The sequence below is a fragment of the Hyperolius riggenbachi genome, chromosome 1, assembly GCF_040937935.1.
Source record: "Hyperolius riggenbachi isolate aHypRig1 chromosome 1, aHypRig1.pri, whole genome shotgun sequence".
NCBI classification, from domain to species: Eukaryota; Metazoa; Chordata; class Amphibia; order Anura; family Hyperoliidae; genus Hyperolius; species Hyperolius riggenbachi.
The window spans coordinates 293,138,504-293,159,381 of NC_090646.1; the positions used below are offsets into that span (position 1 = coordinate 293,138,504).

At 40.8% G+C, this 20,878-nt stretch overlaps 1 protein-coding gene across 4 annotated transcripts in view; it reads right to left on the reverse strand.

Annotated features, from left to right (window-relative positions):
* Nucleotides 1–20,878, reverse strand: part of LOC137508077 (fibrillin-2-like) — a 710,315-nt gene that overhangs the window by 181,895 nt on the left and 507,542 nt on the right. For all 4 annotated transcript variants that reach the window (XM_068233727.1, XM_068233729.1, XM_068233728.1 and 1 more), the window contains one exon: nt 10,668–10,763. In XM_068233727.1, coding sequence (XP_068089828.1) covers nt 10,668–10,763 — 96 coding nt within the window. The remainder of the gene's footprint in view (nt 1–10,667; nt 10,764–20,878) is intronic.

Here is a 20,878-nt window from a genome sequence, read left to right on the forward strand (position 1 = left end):
TGTGGTATCGCCGTACTCAGAAGAAGTAGTATAATGTGTTTTGTGGTGTATTTTTACATATAACCATGCTGGGTGGGAGAAATATCTCTGTAAATGACACATTTTTGATTTTTTTTTACATACAATTGTCCATTTACAGAGAGATTTCTCCCACCCAGCATGGGTATGTGTAAAATTACACCACAAAAGACATTATACTACTTCTCCTGAGTATGGCGATACCACATGTGTGACACTTTTTTGCAGCCTAGGTGCGCTAAGGGGCCCAACGTCCTATTCACAGGTCATTTTGAGGCATTTGTTTTGTTTAGGGCCCCTAAAATGCCAGGGCAGTATAGGAACCCCACAAGTGACCCCATTTTAGAAAGAAGACACCCCAAGGTATTCCGTTAGGGGTATGGTGAGTTCGTAGAAGATTTTATTTTTTGTCACAAGTTAGTGAAAAATGACACTTTGTGAAAAAAACAATAAAAATCCAATTTCCGCTAACTTTTGACAAAAAATAAAATCTTCTATGAACTCATCATACACCTAACAGAATACCTTGGGGTGTCTTCTTTCTAAAATGGGGTCACTTGTGGGGTTCCTATACTGCCCTGGCATTTTAGGGGCCCTAAACCGCGAGGAGTAGCAAATGCCTCAAAATGACTGTTCAGGGGTATAAGCATCTGCAAATTTTGATGACAGGTGGTCTATGAGGGGGCAAATTTTGTGGAACCAGTCATAAGCAGGGTGGCTTCTTAGATGACAGGATGTATTGGGCCTGTTCTGATGGATAGGAGTGCTAGGGGGGTGACAGGAGGTGATTGATGGGTGTCTCAGGGGGCGGTTAGAGGGGAAAATAGATGCAATCAATGCACTGGGGAGGTGATCGGAAGGGGGTCTGAGGGGGATCTGAGGGTTTGGCCGAGTGATCAGGAGCCCACACGGGGCAAATTAGGGCCTGATCTGATGGGTAGGTGTGCTAGGGGGTGACAGGAGGTGATTGATGGGTGTCTCAAGGTGTGATTAGAGGGGGGAAATAGATGCAAGCAATGCACTGGCGAGGTGATCAGGGCTGGGGTCTGAGGGGGTTCTGAGGTGTGGGCGGGTGATTGGGTGCCCTAGGGGCAGATTAGGGTCTAATCTGATGGGTAACAGTGACAGGTGGTGATAGGGGGTGATTGATGGGTGATTAGTGGGTGTTTAGAGGAGAGAAGAGATGTAAACACTGCATTTGTGAGGTGATCTGATGTCGGATCTGCGGGCGATCTATTGGTGTGGGTGGGTGATCAGATTGCCCGCAAGGGGCAGGTTAGGGGCTGATTGATGGGTGGCAGTGACAGGGGGTGATTGACGGGTGATTGACAGGTGATTGACAGGTGATCAGGGGGGATAGATGCATACAGTACACGGGGGGGGGGGGGGGGGTCTGGGGAGAATCTGAGGGGTGGGGGGGTGATCAGGAGGGAGTAGGGGGCAGATTAGGGACTAAAAAAAAAAATAACGTTGACAGATAGTGACAGGGAGTGATTGATGGGTGATTAGGGGGGTGATTGGGTGCAAACAGTGGTCTGGGGGGTGGGCAGGGGGGGGGGGTCTGAGGGGTGCTGTGGGCGATCAGGGGGCAGGGGGGGGGGGAATCAGTGTGCTTGGGTGCAGACTAGGGTGGCTGCAGCCTGCCCTGGTGGTCCCTCGGACACTGGGACCACCAGGGCAGGAGGCAGCCAGTATAATAGGCTTTGTATACATTACAAAGCCTATTATACACTTTCCGTGCGGCGATCGGGCAGCTAGTAACCCGCCGGCGCTTCCGAACGGCCGGCGGGTTACAGCGAGCGGTGGGCGGAGCCAGTCCCCGGCGGCTGATCGCGTCACAAATGACGCGATCGCCGCATAGCCACTCCCGCAGCCGCCCCCGCCGATGGGCGTATTGCGGTCGTTTGGGCCCGGACTTTGCCGCCGCCCATCGGCTGGGGGCGGTCCTTAAGTGGTTAAACTGCAGAGATTCTGAAAAAATAAATAAAATGCTAATTTTAGTTGTCTCTCCTTGCTTAGGTTTCGTGCCCTAATGGTCATGGTCAATATAAATATGAAGTAGTTACCAAGATCTGTTCCCAAGGACAGATGACACACTTTATTTCTGTACTCATAAAAATATCCAAGTGGGACATATGTTTGGATGAAAAATGTAACATATCCACATGAAAGTATAGCTTCCAAGTATGATGAAAATAGAATAGACAGTATGAACAGGGTCAGACAGCGGACACTGAGTTAAATAAAGTACACAAGGGTAAAAGAAAAAAATATTACCATAGTATCTTATCTAACTTGCACAAGTTTTGTACAAGTTGGCATGCACCACATTGTACTATATTTGCCAATAAAGCTGTTGAGAAAAGAAGCTAGGCTATTTTTTAAAATGTTCTAAAGAGGTACCACAAACATTTCAATGCTTAACAAATTAAAATATCTAATTTAATGCTATAAACTCTAGCGTTATGCAGAGTATCTTTCAGCAATGCAGTTAACATCTGGCATGCTCACTGTCCTGACCTATAGAGGTTGTCTGATGCATACTTTCATGTGGACAGGAAACCTAACAAAGCCATAAACATGTCTAGGTTTTTTATTGGTTGGTTTGTTTGGCTTACTGGACAACAAAATGAGTACATATTATGAGGTCTACATACAGGTCAGAAAAGTTCCAGACACTGTGTAGTGCATTTACAGCCCTATCGTATAAATGTGTGTGGGGGTAAAGGTCCTTCATACATACCCTTCTGCTTAAAGATGAACCCAGGGAACAAATACTATTTTTCTTTTTAAACTGTTATCTGTATATTAGAAAGAACATCTAATCTCCACAAACCTTCAAACGGGCTTCTGACACTAGGCATTAGGTGTTTAAAAGTAATGCAGAAAAGTTTAATATTCCAACTGTGTGAGTGCAGAGTATAGAACAGGGTACTTTTTATTGTTGTGTTCTTTTCAGATGGAACAGTATTTATTTTTGTGGACCACTTAAACACTTTTTGCCAGGCATTTAGCTGTCCCTTAGCAGGCTTATGAAGATTACATTTTTTCCTTGATGTTTGGTCATTCAGCTTTGGTGTGTCACTTGTCACAACCCCTTTGTTTCTGTGCAACTCTGAAGGACATACCTATGTAGAGGGAAGGCTCTGGATGCCTCATTTCGAAGTTCCCATTCCATCACTGTCCCCGGTCCATTACACCTTTACACCTTTGGGACTCCTCAGCAGACTTTGAAAGTACTAGTGTCCCCAAGTGTTTCTGAAGATGGGCACATCCATACAGCGTATGTGCAAGCCTAGAAATACTTAAACGTGATGATAGCAGTGGACTAAGAGCAAGGCGTGAGGACCAGGCGGGCTTTACAGGATCAGGAGCCTTTCCTTTACGTAGGTTGGTACCTGACTTTTACTCACTTCAGGGTTGCTTTACCATTGAAAAAAAATGAACATAACTTTTCTGCATACATCTGCCGTCACAGAGGCCACCCAGTTATAAATTTGTCCTTTATGTAATGTAATTTATTCTTTCTCTCACTTATCACAAGTTAATGTTTCTATTGTCTATAAACACTTACTGAAAGCAGTATTATTATTTATTGTATTTATAAAGCGCCAACATATTACGCAGCACTGTAGTGCACCAGGGTTTTGTCTACATTGTTTGGCTACATTGGTTTGGGGGGTGGTTAGTGTTAGGCATAGATAGGTGTGGATTAGTGTTAGGCATATATAGGGGAGGGTTAGTGTTAGAAGTAGGTGTGGATTAGTGTGAGGCATAGATGGGGAGGGTTAGTGTTAGGGATAGGTGGGAGGTGTTTTGTGTTAGCCATAGATAGGGGCTAGTTTATGTTTAAAAGTAGATACAGGCACTGATCCAGCCTCAACTCATGTATACACATTTCACCAGCTGCTTAGGGAAACCACATCCACAATCGGTATCACAGGTGTAAAAGACAAATCCGCAGCGCTTGTTGGTCAGTTGGGTATCTGCAGTATCACCACAGTGCTCAACAACATTAAGTCAAAGTGACCATCACCAAAAGCAATACGCCAAAGGTCACTTTTCATCCATAAAATCAATAATGTATTCAAGCTACATTAAGACTCATATACAATGACTTACTTCTGGGGTCCTTTTGACAGGGACCCTTAGTAAATATAGCACATATAGTGTATCACCCATACACAAAGGGGAACGGTCTCCGTTCAAGACAAATGCCCAGTCTCCAGTCCCGACTGGTTTCGGCCTTCCGCTGTCATCAGGGAACACTGGAGAATGAGCTAACAACAAATATACAGTATAGGCATTTGAACTCACAAATCAAGTTGTCGGGACCGCTGCAGGCTCAAACGGGGGTTTGCTCTACTTCCGTAATTGCCGTGAGCTCATTGGTGCATACAGGCCACGTGTATTGTATCAAGTGGCTCTGGGAGTTGTAGGCATTCCCCAGAGTCTCTTCCCACTGCGTGATTGGTTAATTGGTATCACGTGGGCAGGTGCGCGATCTGGATGACGGGAGATGTAGTTCTACAACATTCCCATCACATATTAGCATTAACACAGGATGCGACATTATCGTCGCATCCATTTAAATAAATGAATAAAGCGTCAGCAATACCTAGCGCGCATGTGGGCCATTAATGTTAAAATAAATAATCCCATAAATTAAAAAATTATCAAATAGAAATAGGACATAAAAATACATTACCAATTCAAAATGCATAGAGTATATGATAATATCCATCTTATTAATGGGCCGGTTTTGTCCCATCTCAAATCCACAAAACATTCCCATACTGCCGCCATCTAGTGTTAAAAAATATTATTGGACTTAGGAATTGTCTATAAAACTATTTATATTGAAGTCAATGTTTAATCCTCTAGGTTGCATAGTGCCCAAAGTTTTAAAGTGATTGGGAATGGAGTGGTCAATTTCGGCTTTCCCAATGTTGTACACATGTTCATACAGCCTCCTACAGGAGAAGAAGAAGGCTGTATGAACATGTGTACAACATTGGGAAAGCCAAAATTGACCACTCCATTCCCAATCACTTTAAAACTGTTCATAATAAGGATCCTTCCTTGTTGAGATATTGTATCATTGATCAGCTAAAACCAGATTGAAGGGGGTCAAATAAGGAAAGAGACTTGTACAAGCTTGATACAAAATTGATTTTTACTTTGGGCACTATGCAACCTCGAAGATTAAATATTGACTTCAATATAAATTGTTTTATAGACAATTCCTAAGTGCAATATTGTTTTTGAACACTAGATGGCAGCAGTATGGGAATGCTTTGTGGATTTGTGATGGAACAAAAGCGGCCCATTAATAAGATGGATATTATCATATACTGTATGCATTTTGAATTGGTAATTTATTTTTATGTCGTATTTCTACTTGATAATGTTTTAATTTATGTGATTATTTATTTTAACATTGAAAGCCTGCATGTGCACTAGGTATTGCCGGCGCTTTATTCATTTATTTAAATGGATACAATGATAACGTCACATCCTGTGTTAATGCTAATATGACGGGAGTGTTGTAGTTGTGTTGTAGAACTACGGGAGTTTTGTAGAACTACATCTCCCGTCATCCAGATCGCACATCTGCCCACGTGACACCAAGTAGCCAATCGCGGGTGGGAAGAGACTCTGAGTAATGCCTACAACTCCCAGAGCAGCTCACTGCGATACACGTGACCTGTATGCACCATTGAGCTCACGGCAATAACGGAAGTAGGACAAACCCCCGTTTGAGCCTGCAGCAGTCCCGACAACTAGATTTGTGAGTTCAAATGCCTATATATTTGTTGTTAGCTCAGTCTCCAGTGTTCTCTGATGACGGCGGAAGGCCGAAACCAGTCAGAACTGGAGACTGGGCATTTGTCTTGAACGGAGACTGTTCCCCTTTGTGTATGGGTGATAAACTATATGCGCTATATTTACTAAGGGTCCCTGTCAAAAGGACCCTGGAAGTAAGTCATTGTATATGAGTCTTAATGTAGCTTGAATACATTATTGATTTTATGGATGAAAAGTGACCTTTGGCATATTGCTTTTGGTGATGGTCACTGTGACTTAATATTGTTGAGCACTGTGGTGATACTGCAGATACCCAACTGACCACCAAGCGCTGCGGATTTGTCTTTTACAGGGGCTAGTTCATTTTAGGTGTAGGTGGGGTGGCTAGTGCTAGGCAGGCATAGATAGGGGAGGGTTTGTGGGAGAATTAGGGTACAGAGGAGTAGTAGAATATTGGTATGATTACCGATATTCTACTATTGAGGATATCTGGTATCCAAAACTCCACACGCCCTTATTCCATGTATGCTGCAGGAACAGCAGCTCTCCACCAATAGGTCTGTTCACAAAAAGTCTGGGCATACTTTGATACCTCAACACCTCCCCTAATTACCAGACATCCAAGCAGGACCAGAGAGATGCATAAAGTGTCCAGCATTACATAGCAGTGTTTAACCTCCTTAGTGGTATGGACGAGCTCAGCTCATCCATTACCGTCGGAGAGCGCCGCTCAGGCCCTGCTGGGCCGATTTTCACAATTTTTTTCTTCAAACACGCAGCAAGCACTTTGCTTGCTGCGTGTTGATCCCAATCGCCGCCACTCATCACTGATGCGCCGCTATCCGCCGCATAACCGCCGCCCCCCCACCCACCGAGACCCCTGCGCAGCCTGGCCAATCAGTGCCAGGCAGCGCTGTGGGGTTGATCGGAACGCCGGATGACGTCCATGACGTCGATGACGTTATCACGATCGTCGCCATGGCGACTGGGGAAGCCCTAAAGGGAATCCCGTTCGGAACGGGATTTCCTTATGGGCTGAGTGCGCAGGCGGCGATCGGAGGGGTGGGAGGGATAGCGCAGGGAGGGGGGCATCATGTAGCTAGCGCTAGGCTAGCTACATGATAGGGGAAATTTTTTTTAAAGAATACTGCTGCGCATCCACCATGGCGATCTTAATAGAACGCCAGGGTGGTTAAAGGAGGTAAAGGATTCCCTTGCAAAGTAACTTTAATGCTGGTCACCTAGTTAGTTGGAATCTCTGAGGAGACACACCATTTGTTCACTATAAATTTAAATGTGTAATTGTCTTGATTAAATTGGAAAAAAATATAGTTGTTTGTATAGCAATTATGGGCAGAATATTGAGCTTATTTGTACAACAGTTGGAAATTACCACCGTGATGTAAGCACATAGTTGTGATTGAAATAGCCAACAACCTTTTTTGGGGGGAAACACATTCCCCACAATAGTGCTCAGCTCCATGTATATTTTGAAAAAAAATCTGTTCCTAGGAGCCCTGTACATTATTATCATTTAGTACTTATATAGCGCCAATATCTTACGCAACGCTGTACAGAGTATATATTGTCTTGTCACTTAACTGCCCCTCAGAGGGGCTCACACTCTAATCCCTAACATAGTCCTATGTCTATTTAATGAATCAGATTTTTTTTACATTTGATAAGTGCTGGGCAAAATGAATGTTGGCATACTAACATGAAACCAAATCCTAAACCGCAGGTCTAATTCTTCTCTCTCCCCCTCCTCACCCTCTCATTGCGTGATGTTCTTGACTCTAGATTACTCATGTGGCTCAGAGGTGCCAAAATGAACTAAGAAAAATGTTTAAAAAAGGGGAGGCAACGGTGGTCTTACCGCCTCCCAAAGAAAACTCAGAAATTATATAGATAACTGTAATGTTTAATTATCCAGAAAACACACAACTCTAATAAAAATATGTTTCTCAGGACTAGGCAAGTATAGAGAGTGAAATTTGAGGAATATAAAGGATTCCACTATAGATCATGTAATCATACTTAGTAAACAATAATACAAAATGTGTTTACTCCTCTGAATGGAGGGTATACTCCTTTGTTGTTTGTGCAATGCAGTTCTGAAAATTATGTATCTGGTGCAGCTCTGAACCAGATGAGCAAGCCATACATTGCTATTTTATATACTGATGCATATAAAAGTAAGATGTACACACTATAAAGGAAATGTAAGTGTTACTTACTAGTGCGTGTTTTACATTTTACTTATTACCTGCGTCTTTTTCATGGGCTATGTGCTTACACATGTTCCTAAAGTACACTTTGAGCCCAGTAGGAAGTGTTCAAGTTTAGATTGCTGCCATGATGGAACCAGAGCTACAGCTGTAGCTACAAAATTCAGCTGTGCCTTTGCATGCTGGGAGCCACCAGGAGAGCATTATGCAGTGTTTACTCCATAAACACAGATGTGTCTTTGGTTCTTTTGTGACAATCAGCAAGACTTGAACATTTCTCCTCCAGCACAGTGGATAGATCAACAACCCATATGTGCATACAAGAAAGTGAGATAAAAAAAAATATTGTTTTGAAACTTGACTGCTTTATTCCCTGAGTGATTGCCATTAGGTAAAGTTTTGGCTAGAGTGTACTTTGCATGTTCAAATACTGACCTCTTGGATCTGGGTATCAGCTGACATAAATAAAGGCTTGCAATCTCTGTCATCTCTTTACTACTCTAAAGCTATGTACACAATTAGATAATAGTTGGTTGTTATTATTTGCAGTCTGCACACTGAAATCTGTACAGACATGCACACATAGCTCAGCCAAGAACCATATATGGAGAAAGAAAAGGGAAGAGGAACAGGAGGCTTCCATATGCATGAATATTCAATAACAGTTTCAGCTGCCTAGGACAGCGGATGCCTATACCCACGTTACACCATCACCTTGTCTGAACATAAATAATTGGTTTGTGGGATAGTCATTTCAAAGTGAATATACTGTATATCTTTAAGTATATTTATTTGATATATTGTGTTGCACCAATAATATATTGTGTTCATTTCATATAGTTTATAGGGCATTCCTCAAGCCAAATACTTTTTTTGTTTTGTTTTAATACTCTAATTCCCTATAAACTAAACAAGCCTCACCCACAGCTCCTTTTGTGCCTTGGCACTGTAGCAAGGTTTTATTGGAGCTCAGTCTGGGCAGGAGGAGGAGGAGGTTACTAGCCATTGATTTCAGAGGCAGAGGGGAGGAGGGAGGAGGAGAGGGGACTGAATTTACACACAGTCAAGCTGATAGCATCTCCAGCCCTCAGCCTATGACAATGTGACAAACAGAACATGGCTGCCCTCATTGTATTACAGGAATAAATAATCATAAACTTTTGAAGCTGTTTGCAACTAGATATGCTGTGTAAACTATCTAAACTTTAGATAAGATATATAGACAAGTTACTTGTTATAGTTAGTTTTTCATCTTGGATCCACTTTAAGATCTCTTACCCTCACTAGGCCTACCTTCTAAATATGCAGATCAGCAGAATGCACTATAGTGTTATCTTATGTGCTTGCATCTGAGTATGTATGTAATCCACTTGTGGACAAAGCTGAGTTTGCTTTTACCTTCTAAACCCACATAGGTGGATTGAGGAGGAGCAAAGTGGCTCACAAAAAAAACTGAAGAAGTGGAGGGACTATTCTGCAGTTTACATATACTGGATATATGTACTATTAATATTATTTTGGGGGTAGGGGAAAATTTGCAAATAGTCTTGGAATGTGTCTATAAATTTCAGCTGTTTTACACCTGTCCCATCCTGTCTACTGGAGGGATGTCTTCTTTTCATCCAACTAGTAACTAGGTAACAATATAAATGTTTCTGTAATGAAGTAAATGAATACAAAAACACAACAATTTTTAGCACTATACCTAATAAAATAAAAAGAAAAAGAAAAGAAAAACAAGCAACCCGCTAAACATTCTCTTTAAAGCTTTACGATAGGTGTACACAAGCACTTTACCAGCACCCATGCATTTTGGTAAATGCAAGTAACAAAGTCTAAGCAGATGTTGAATATAGAGTTTATAGAAATGTATCATTTTGGAGGATTCACTCGTCATCATCAACCATCTCAGAACTTTCAGATTCTGAGTCAACTTCACAAGCATAGATGAACATAGGACTAAATAATTTTAGAACAATTTGACTCCTCCATATTATGTATGTAGAAAAAATAAAGATTTGCAAAAGTAATACCTTTTAATGGCTAAAGTTACATTATGCAAGCTTTCAGGGATCTAATCCCCTTCTTCAGGCATATTTCCAGATGTTAGCGGAATTAAAACACTGTATAAAGTAAATAGTAAACATGAAGATGACAGTTGTGCTGGTTACTATTTAGCAGTTAGGTGTCAGGTGGTGACTCCTTCACAAAAATGCATGCCTTTGATAAATCATTGGTACAGCAGCTAGTCTATTCAACTGGTTCTTCCGTTTCAAGTAATTTATGATTTTCTGTAGATAATTATGTGGTAAAGTTTACCCTTAGTTAAAATAAAATGTTATTTTTTTTTGTTTATAAAATGTATTTATTCTTGTATTTATAAATCGCCAACATATTACGCAACGCTGTTGCAACAAACATTGACCTATTCTGCACAAGTCTTTTCATTACACAAATCATCTTGCCATTTCAATTTGCAAAACTGAGAATAATGGAGTCTTCATAATATTGACATAAAAATACATTTGTAAAATGTATTCTAATTTCACATCCACAGATTGACACTGATTCCTTCTGTCTGCATTTCTTTTGGCATGTACTTAAACATCTTACCTCTTTCGCACTGGGGTCCTGTAAAACCATAAACACAGGCACATCTGTTGGGTCCAATACACCGACCTCCATTTTGACAGCCATTTTCACAGATCGCTTTAAGAACAAAAAAGGTTGTTGCTAAATTTGTACAATTGTTCCACATTAAACATATAATATAATGAATCTTGAAAAGCTGACATTACATTACTATGGAAGACCACAAACACTGACAGTATGTGTCTTCTTAATTTTCTGGTAAATTAATGTGTAAATAACGGATACTAACCACTTAAGCCTACAGCCCATTTTACCTTAAAGTGAACCTTAACTCAGAAATAAAAAATGAGTTTTACTCACCTGGGGCTCCCCTCAGCCCCCTGCAGCTGATCGGTGCCCACGTAGAGTTGCTCTGATGCTCCTGGACCCGCCAGCGGCTACTTCTGGTCACTGGCCGTCAGGCTGGGAATGCGAGTGATTCTTCGCGTTCCCAGCCACAATAGCACCCCATATACTGCTATTGCGGCAAAAAAGGCTGCAATAGCAGTATAGGGAGTGCTATTGTAGCTGGGAACGCGAAGAATCACTCGCGTTCCCAGCCTGACTGCCGGTGACAGCGAAACCGGAAGTAGCCACAGGCAGGTCCAGGAGCATCAGAGCAACTCTACGTGGGCACCGATCAGCTGCAGGGGGCTGATGAAAGCCCCAGGTGAGTAAAGCCCATTTTTTATTTCTGACTTAAGGTTACCTTTAACGTAAAGAGCCATTTTTACCTGTCAGCGCACCTCCCATTCATTTGGCCATAACTTTATCACTGCTTCTCCCACATGAATGATCTATATCTTATTTTTTTTGCCACAAATAGGGCTTTTTCTGGGTCACACTTGTTTTTAGTAATGACTTTATTTTTTATGCATTTTATAAGCAAAAACAAGAAAAAAAAAGAAAAAATACACTTTTTCTCCATTTCCATCCTTTATAGTTTTAAAATAAGACATGCTACTATAAAAAAAACCACCCATTTTATTTGCACATTATGTACCTAGTACTATGCATGGCGGCAATATATTCAAAAGTAAAGGCATATTTTACTGGGGGTTTTTTTTGGGGGGGGGGGTCCTGTCAATTGCAAGCCCTTATGTACTGAAATAAAAGTAAAGAGTCCCTGAGGCAATTATTAATGGACCTTTTTTTAACTGTTTTTTAATTTATGTATTTTTATGTGATTGTTTGGTAACTGGGGTGGGGGGGGGGGGGGGCTTTATAGAAGGAATTAATTGTATTTTTTTTCACCACAAGATGGTGCTAGAAACACTGCCCAGGAAGTGTTTAACTTTTTTTTTTTTACTTTCATTTTGTTACATATTTATGAATGGACATGGCCCCTGATTGGGGTCATGTCCATTCAGTCCAGGCACTATGATTGCTTTGGGGAACCCTCGGTTCCCTTCCCCAATCAGCACTATGGAAAAACCACCAGATAATAGCGGGGGCCGCGCGGTCATGCATGCACACCCGCCGCTATAATACTGGATGTGTTGTCCAGTCCACTGGATGTCCAGATAGCCCACAGTACTGTGTATCTGAAGAACTTTTTTTTTTAAATGCTTTCTCTCTATCCTGATAAAAAAAACTTTGCCTGCTTGCCGTCTGGTCCTGGACAGGGAGTCTAGGAAATTCTTCACACTGGGGACATAGGCATCAATTAAAACCTGAACGAAAAAAGGTTTGACTGGAGTTGGGATCTAAACACAGTTCAATATTTAATATAGTCTTTTTTTTGAAACAATAAACAGGAAAAAAAAAAGTTTGTACCTCATTTGGGCTTTCAGGTCCTATTAAATTTAAATTGTCAGTCAGCTAGTTCTGACCCATGAATTTTGGTTATCTCACTGTTAAAGGACCACTATCATGAAAAATTGTAAAACTTAAAATACATTATGTATAAGATGTACATGCGTTCCAGAGTAAAATGCACTATAATTTAGAATTGTCATATATAGGTATATATACCCATATATAGGTATAGATGTACCTATATCAATATATATAGGTATATATACCTTTATGGGTACATAGTTTGGTACAAAAAAAATCTGTAATACAGTACTAGGTGATTCATTACCCCAACATCCCTGTATTTAGTAGCTTGGGTTGGGATCCAGATTTTTTTTCTATTTGTATGGGTTGAATATTCAGCAATCTGAAAGCAGATTCTCTGCAGAAACTACCGGTAAGCTGGAAGGCTCAGGCAGTTTCATGAGATAATGGGTAATGCTGACTCATATTAGCTCATAGATGACATAACTTAAAAAGTTAAAATGTAATGAAAATATGTTGGATTTTCACAAGCTATACATGAGAACTTTTGTAAAGTTGTGTTTTCATATTCCGCTGACTTCAGTGCACTTGGTGAAAATGTGGCTTCTCATGGGCATATGACAGTTGCATACACTGGTTCAGCAATGTCACAGGTCATATGACCATTATTTTGGAATAACAACAACATTCTCTTGACTTTATTAAAGTTGGTGAATATACGCTATTTACTTTGTGTAGGGTTTCAAAGTGGACGTGTGCAAACAATCTTTAACACTGTCTGTACATTTTATGGTTCATTCTTTTTTTAATCAAAGAATATCATACAAACATAATCCAAAAAGGATAAAACAGAGATTTCAGGTATAAAATAGATAACATTTTCAATGCACTCATCAAATTTGTTTATACTGCACTTTTTATCTCTTATACTGAGGTAGTTTTACTAATGTCTTCTCACACATTTTCTCACCTTGCACTGAGCCCCGAAGGACCTGAACGACAGGGTTTTCAAAAACTTGTCATTAAGGCTAAGTATAACCACTTTATCCTATACAATAAAATCCCTGTGTCACTGCGTCCAGCTGTCCCTGTTTTTTGCTACCAGCTGGACGGGACCAGGGAGCGAGACGGGCGAGCAAGGTGGGTGAGCGAGGTGGGCGGGTGCGCACATGCATGCGGCGGTTATGTGTGTACATGGTGGGCACACGCATGCGCACTGGTGGCGACAGAAAAAAGACCTAGAGCCCATTTTTAAACGGGCTTGGGTCTACTAGTTCCATAATGCTGCTTAAAGGACAACCGAGGTGACATGTGACATAATGAGAAAGGTATGTGCATGTATAGTGCCAAGCACACAAATAACTAGGCTGTGAGCTTTGTTTTACTTTCCCTGCCTGAAAGAGTTAAATACAGGTATGCAAGTGACAGTTTCTGTCCGGGTCGGGACCGGGTCGGTCTGGGTCAGACTATAGCATAACCCTCACTGATTAGTAATTACAGCCATAAAATACTTTCCTGTCAGTAAATGGCTTCTGAGAACAGGAAAGAGGTAAAAAGAGTCTATAATTCATAGATTTGAGTTCTAAGATACTCCAGTGAAGGTGTCTGTGAGAAGAGACAATGAAACAGTAAAAACTTAAAAACTAGTTTTATATATAAAATAAAACTGTGGGATATCTAAAAAAAGTTATTTTTAGGAGAAGGAAGATGGATACAATTGTTTTTCTCATCAGCTTATTTTCACCTCGGATGTCCTTTAAAGGGAACCTGTACTGAGTAAAATTATTTAAAATAAACACGAGGTAACTTCAAATGAACATTACATAGTTACCTTGCCATCAGTTCCTCTCAGAAGCTCACCATTTTCTTCTGACAATGATCCCTTCCAGTTCTGACAACATTTTGTCGGGACTGAAATATATCAGTTGCTGTCAGTTATAGCTGAGAGGAGAACTGATCTGTCCATGTTTCCCTATGGCTCAAGTGGGCGATGTTACAGTTTAACTGTGTGCTGACCAGGAAGCCGTTATGGGGTAATGGCCATTTTCAAAATGGAGGACAGAGAATTCCATTGATCACAGTGGACGAACAGGACACAGGAGAGGAAAAAGAGATTGATAAGTAGAGTACACGGGAGGTAAGTATGACTTGTGCATGTTGATTTTGACTTCTAATTTTCAGTTCAGGTTTTCTTTAAGGTGGCCATACAGCAGGCAACTTGTCGCTTGGGCATGCACTTGGTGCCGCCAAGTGCATGCCCGACCGACAAAGCGACCAATTTCGGGACGAAAATTGGTTGCATTGTCAATCGCACATGCTGCAAGATGTCGGGCCAAAGTTGGTTGTTCGAGTGCGCGGTAGGAACGGTTGCAATTTCCCCGATGAGCGACTAAACCATCCGCCGCCTAGCCACTGTATATTGTAATGTCCCCCCCCCCCGTGGCCCGTGTAAAGTATACATTACCTGTCTGTGGCCTCCGCTTGTCCCCCGCAGGCTCCTCTTCCACATACATACATGCCCCAGGTGGTTTCCTGGTAAAAGTACGTGTGTGACATCACACACGTGCGCCCTTACTAGAAAACCATGAGTGGCACGTGTATGCGGAAGAGGAATCCCGGAAGCCTGCAGGTGACAAGCGGAGGCCGCAGAGAGGTAATGTATACACTTTGCCACCAGGGGGACATTACAATAGGGGGTCACAGCAGCGAGGCAATGCACAGGGCCAATTCCGGATCAATTTCATGCTGAAATTGATTGGGAATCAGCCTATGGTGTATGGGCAGCTGACAGATTTCTTTCTTATCAGATTTGATAAGAGAGAGATTTGTCTCTTGGTCGAATCTGCTCATACATTGCTATATCTATGGGCATCTTTAGGCTACTGTAAGGCCTGGCAGAACTCCAACCTTCTTTTCAAACCCTATGTCTCAATCTTTACTGCAGTCTTCATTGTACCATCCCCACTCAGACTGGGGAGACTTATGCAACATCCCAGTACTCCGTTACACCTAGGCCTTTTGTGTTCAAGGTATAGGGTCTGAAGGCAGAAGAACCACCAGAGCCCTACTAGGCCAGGTACGGGTAAGAAGGGTAGTTAGGCAATCCAAGTTGGCAATGGAAAATTTTGTAGAGAAGTGTAGTGCCAATTAGTCAAGCAAACATAGTCCAAACAGGCCAAAGTCATACACGGGAGATGAGAAGTACACGGGCCCATATTCAATTAACTTTTTCTTCTGAGTTATCTCCTAGGAGATCATTTTCATCTTCTCTTTAAACCCACTTTTCAGCATTTTACAGTGAGAAAGTGTACCCAGAAAAGTACTATCAAATTTATTTTGAATATTTTCTTGCTTGCTGGTGGCTTAAAAGGCATTTTATGACAAGTTTAGAAAATATCACCTAAGAGAAAATTAAGGAGAATAAGTAAATTGCATATGGGCCACTGTATCTAAAGGGCTGGGCAAAAGCAGGTGAAGTACACAAAAAGGAGGTCAGGTACACAATCAGACTGTCCAGGTGGCCATCAATTTCAAAGTTTAAGGTCAGGCAAAGGCCAAGAACACAAAGGCAATACAATAATCATACCCTCAGCAAAGAAAACCATTGATGCAAAATGCTATTTATTGGAACAGGGATCAGCAACTTCATGGGCACATGAGAAACAGAGTAGCCCATTGGCCACTCTATGTCATCACTGACTAATCCTATCTAGTTGGGTGTGCTAGCCACTAATGGAAGGAATATGATATGTAGGAGTGCCGGGGATACTGCGCCATCAGGAACTAATCAGCCTGTAATGGCGAGAGGAAGAAGCCAGCCATTACAGTCCGCCTTCATATAAAACGGCTTCATCGCTGTAATGTCAACTGGGAATGTTCCTTGCGGCTACATTAAATAAAACCTGCACTGCAAAGCAGGTAGTAGGAGTAGGAGTGTGTGTGTGTGTGTGTGGGGGGGGGGGGGGGGCGGTGTTACTTAAGCTTTCAGAATTCAATGGTGTAGGACACAGTGGGCCTGATTCACAAAGCGGTGCTAACAGTTAGCACGCTGGTGAAAAGCCCTTTATCACGCCTAAACTCAGTTTAGGCATGATAAGTTTAGGTGTGATAAGTTTAGGTGTGATAAGTTTAGGCATGATAAGTTTAGGTGTGATAAGTTTAGGTGTGATAAGTTTAGGCATGATAAGTTTAGGTGTGATAAGTTTAGGCGTGATAAGTTTAAGCACCAACTGGGTTAGCACCGCAGTGCACAGCTGATCAAAAGTTTTGCGCTAGCAAAGTCTGGTGCACTTCGCATAGAGTTTAATGGCGCTGCTTTGCGTGCAAGACTTTGCACGCTATCTAAACTTTTCTAAACTTAGCATGCCTCAACTTATCATGCCTAAACTTATCACGCCTAAACTGGATTTTCACCAGTGTGGTGCAATGGTTATCACGCCTAAAGTCTTTTAGGTTAGCACCGCTTTGTGAATCGAGCCCAGTGTAACATTATTTCCAGATAATAATGCATATTTAATATTTTACTGATAACTGCAACTAGACACTGTGCTTTGCTAAGTTTGTCATACATTGTCATTCTACAACAGTTTGCCATGCTTCTACAATTAGGCAGATGGCATTTTCCCTGGTGAATGCTGTGACATCAGTAATTTCTGGAATTCAGACAAATGTAAATAATTGAAAGTAATGCTGAAATACAAAGTAGGAGTGATAAAATAATACAGAGTCTACCATTTACAAACAAATGTTTTCAAGCTTTAAAATGAAAACTTCAATGCTAATATGGGCAATATATTCCATTTGCCAACTATTAAATGACAAGCTCCGTCGTGACAATGATTTGTCTTCAGTTCAGTTATCACAACAGACTGTACTAATTTGTCCGTAAGTGAAAGATAAAACATAACGTAAAGTCTCTGGTCATGGGAAATTTGCGTGGAAATTTTCCCAGCCCTTCCTGTCTCATGGTCATGAGAAATCTTTTTCTTTCCTATTATTTTGTGGTACTTTCTAACAAATGGTTTCCTTTCAATAAATACTCCAAATCTGACAACACCCCTGAATGAAGCTAGTGAAACAGACTTGGACAGCACGACAGCATGATGATGCAGACTAATTGGATGTCTGACACTGGCAGTCATCCAAAGCCACGAGGACTTGGTTCAATCCCCCACAGCATCATACGTCTAGCCAGTTAAAGGCTGTAAAAATATGCTAAGGTATATAAAAAAAAACTATAGCACAGAAACAAAGAAGGTTAGTTTGTTTAAGCATGTCTGCTATAGAAATATGAGACATATGTAATGAGATCTAAGGAATGTGCAGTGAACCAGTGAACTAGAAACAGGTGCAAAAACAATGAATCTATATCAGCTGCAGATGAACATCATTTTATTCCTTTAATGAAGCTTTAATTATCAGGTGCACAATTTTCCCATTTAAAGGGGTTGGTGCCTTTAACACTTATTCTATTTTAATATTTTTTTATTGTTTTGCTGACTTTATTTTATCTCATAATTCACTTTCATTATCATTATGTGGACACAATGGTATGTTTTTCAAGACAATGATCATTATTGTTCTCTAATGACCCTTACGAGCTCTGAAGAGCAACAGCCCTTTTTGTCTGGAATGGGCCCTTCTTATAAAAGTGATAGCCAATAGTCTACTGACCTATAATTCTAATGTGAAGTCCCGGTTTCTTCATGATATGGCCTCTTGGCCTTTCCCTATGTCTTTATTAATTGTCCGGTCTGCCTCAGAGGATGCCCATGCGTACACTTAAAAAATGTTTTTGATTCTCAAATAACTGCATTATCCATATTTTGCATTAATTTTGACATATGAATAGTGTCTTGAAATAGATATGTCACCTTTAAAATCTGAACTGTTGTCTAACCATGACCAAAATACTGTATGTTTGAAAACTGTTCAGTTTTGATCATCTAACAACAGAATATATGATGTTTCTATGACTAGTTGATAATATTTATCTCCACTGTAATGTAATGTATCTTATGCTCTGCTTATATGTAACTATTTCTTTTTTTCTGAAGCAGAAATAAAATTGTTTGAAAAAAAAATAATTCACTTTCATTAAAAACCCATGAGTAAAGACTTGAGTTAATCTTGGTTCTAATTATACCCACAACATGAATACAAATACACATGTGAAATAATATAGAAATGATCTCATTTGGTATTACCAAAGTACATTTTTTCTTTTCAATCTATGTAACTACAGTATATCACAAATGTGAGTACACCTCTCACATTTTTGTAAACATTTCATTATATCTTTATTGGACTACACTGAAGATATGACACATTGCTGCTATGCAAAATAGTCAGTGTACAGCTTGTATAACAGTGTCAATTTGCTGTCCCATCACAATAACTCAACACACAGCCATTAATGTCTAAACCACTGGCAACAGAAGTAAGTAGACCCCTAAGTGAAGATATTTTGTGTGACTACCATTATTTTCCATCACCGATTTAACTCACTTGGGCGTGGAGTTTACTAGAGCTCCACGTTGTCAATGGAATGCTCTTCCACTCCTCCATGACGACCATGACGAACAGTCTTCTGGTAAAGCACAGCAGCTAGACTGTTCTTTAACCTAATCCTTATTATGATCTCTTAGGGCATGTTTCCACTACACGCATATTCGGGCCTGTTTCCACTACACGCGGATTCTGAATGTAGAAAACAGACTCCGATGAATGCCTATGGGAAATCTGCATCAGAAAAATCTCGTTTAGTGGAAACAGTCCATAGGCATTCATTGAAGTCAGTTTTCTGCATCCAGAATCCGCGTGAGTGGAAATAGGCTGTAAGTGTAACCTTATAGACAGTGGCGTAGCTAAGGAGCTGTGGGCCCCGATGCAAGTTTTACAATGGGGCCCCCCAAGCACTCTATACATAACAATTGATACGGCGCACCAAAATCTGCCAATGGCAACTACAGTGTCAGAGGTGCAAGAATGGGATGGGGAACAGTTTGTTAATGATTACCACTATTCAAAGTATCTACAGAAGTCATTATTATGCGCATAGGACCAATAGAGAGCTAATTCTGTAGTTAAGGGAGGGCCCTTCGGGGCCCCTCTGGCCCAAGGGCCCCGATGCGGTCGCTACCTCTGCACCCCCTATTGCTACGCCTCTGCTTATAGAAATAACTTCAATTTTCTCCTAAGCATGTGACACACTATTATATAATATAAAAACAGATCCATAATTCATGTATATTCATCAATATGTTTTACTGAATTATTACAATTTTGAATATCTCTGCAAGCCCTGATTAAACTTTTGTCCTGAGTTTTCTTATGGGAGTTGTTTTCACAGCTTATCAATACCGTTCCAGCCCCCAGCACACAAAAATGTACTCAAAATAGGTTGTCCTCCTTTTACTTAGGTTTAATACGTTATTTTTGATGAGTCCGAATTACTCTCAGCTTAATTATCTTAATGAAATTGTTGTGGTTTACCCCATATTATTTAGGTCCTTTGTATGTTAGCACAATGTGGATTGAACTGCCAAGGTATATCTAATTTTATTCCTATAAATGTATTTAATAAATGACCATTATTTTTGCTTTTTGGATTTTTAACCACCTACATTTATACACATTGGTATAACTTCAGTATATGGACTTTCAGACCAGTGTTTGCCATATACATATACAGTGGTTTACAAAAGTATTTGGCCCCCTTGAAGTTTTTCACATCAATTACTGTCATATTACTTTACTGCCACAAACATGAATCCATTTTATTGGAATTCCACTTGAAAGACCAATACAAAGTAGTGTACACATAAAAAGTGGAACGAAAATCATACACGATTTCACATTTTTTTTTTACAGATAAATAACTGCAAAGTGGGGTGTGCGTAAATATTCAGCCCCCTTTTTGAGTGCAGTCAGTTGCCCATAGACATTGCCTGATGAGTGCTAATGACTAAACAGAGTGCACATGTGTGTAATCTAATGTCAGTACAAATACAGCTGCTCTGTGATGGCCTAAGAGAATATTGGGAGCAACAACACCATGAAGTCGAAAGAACACACCAGACAGGTCAGGGATAAAGTTATCGAGAAATTTAAAGAAGGCTTAGGCTACAAAAAGGTTTCCAAAGCCTTGAACTTTCCACGGAGCACTGTTCAAGCGATCATTCAGAAATGGAAGGAGTATGACACAACTGTAAACCTACCGAGACAAGGCCGTCCACCTAAACTCACAGGCCGAACAAGGAGAGCGCTGATCAGAAATGCAGTCAAGAGGCTCATGGTGACTCTGGAAGAGCTGCCGAGATCTACAGCTCAGGTGGGGAAATCTGCCCATAGGATAACTATTAGTCATGCACTGCACAAAGTTGGCCTTTATGGAAGAGTGGCAAGAAGAA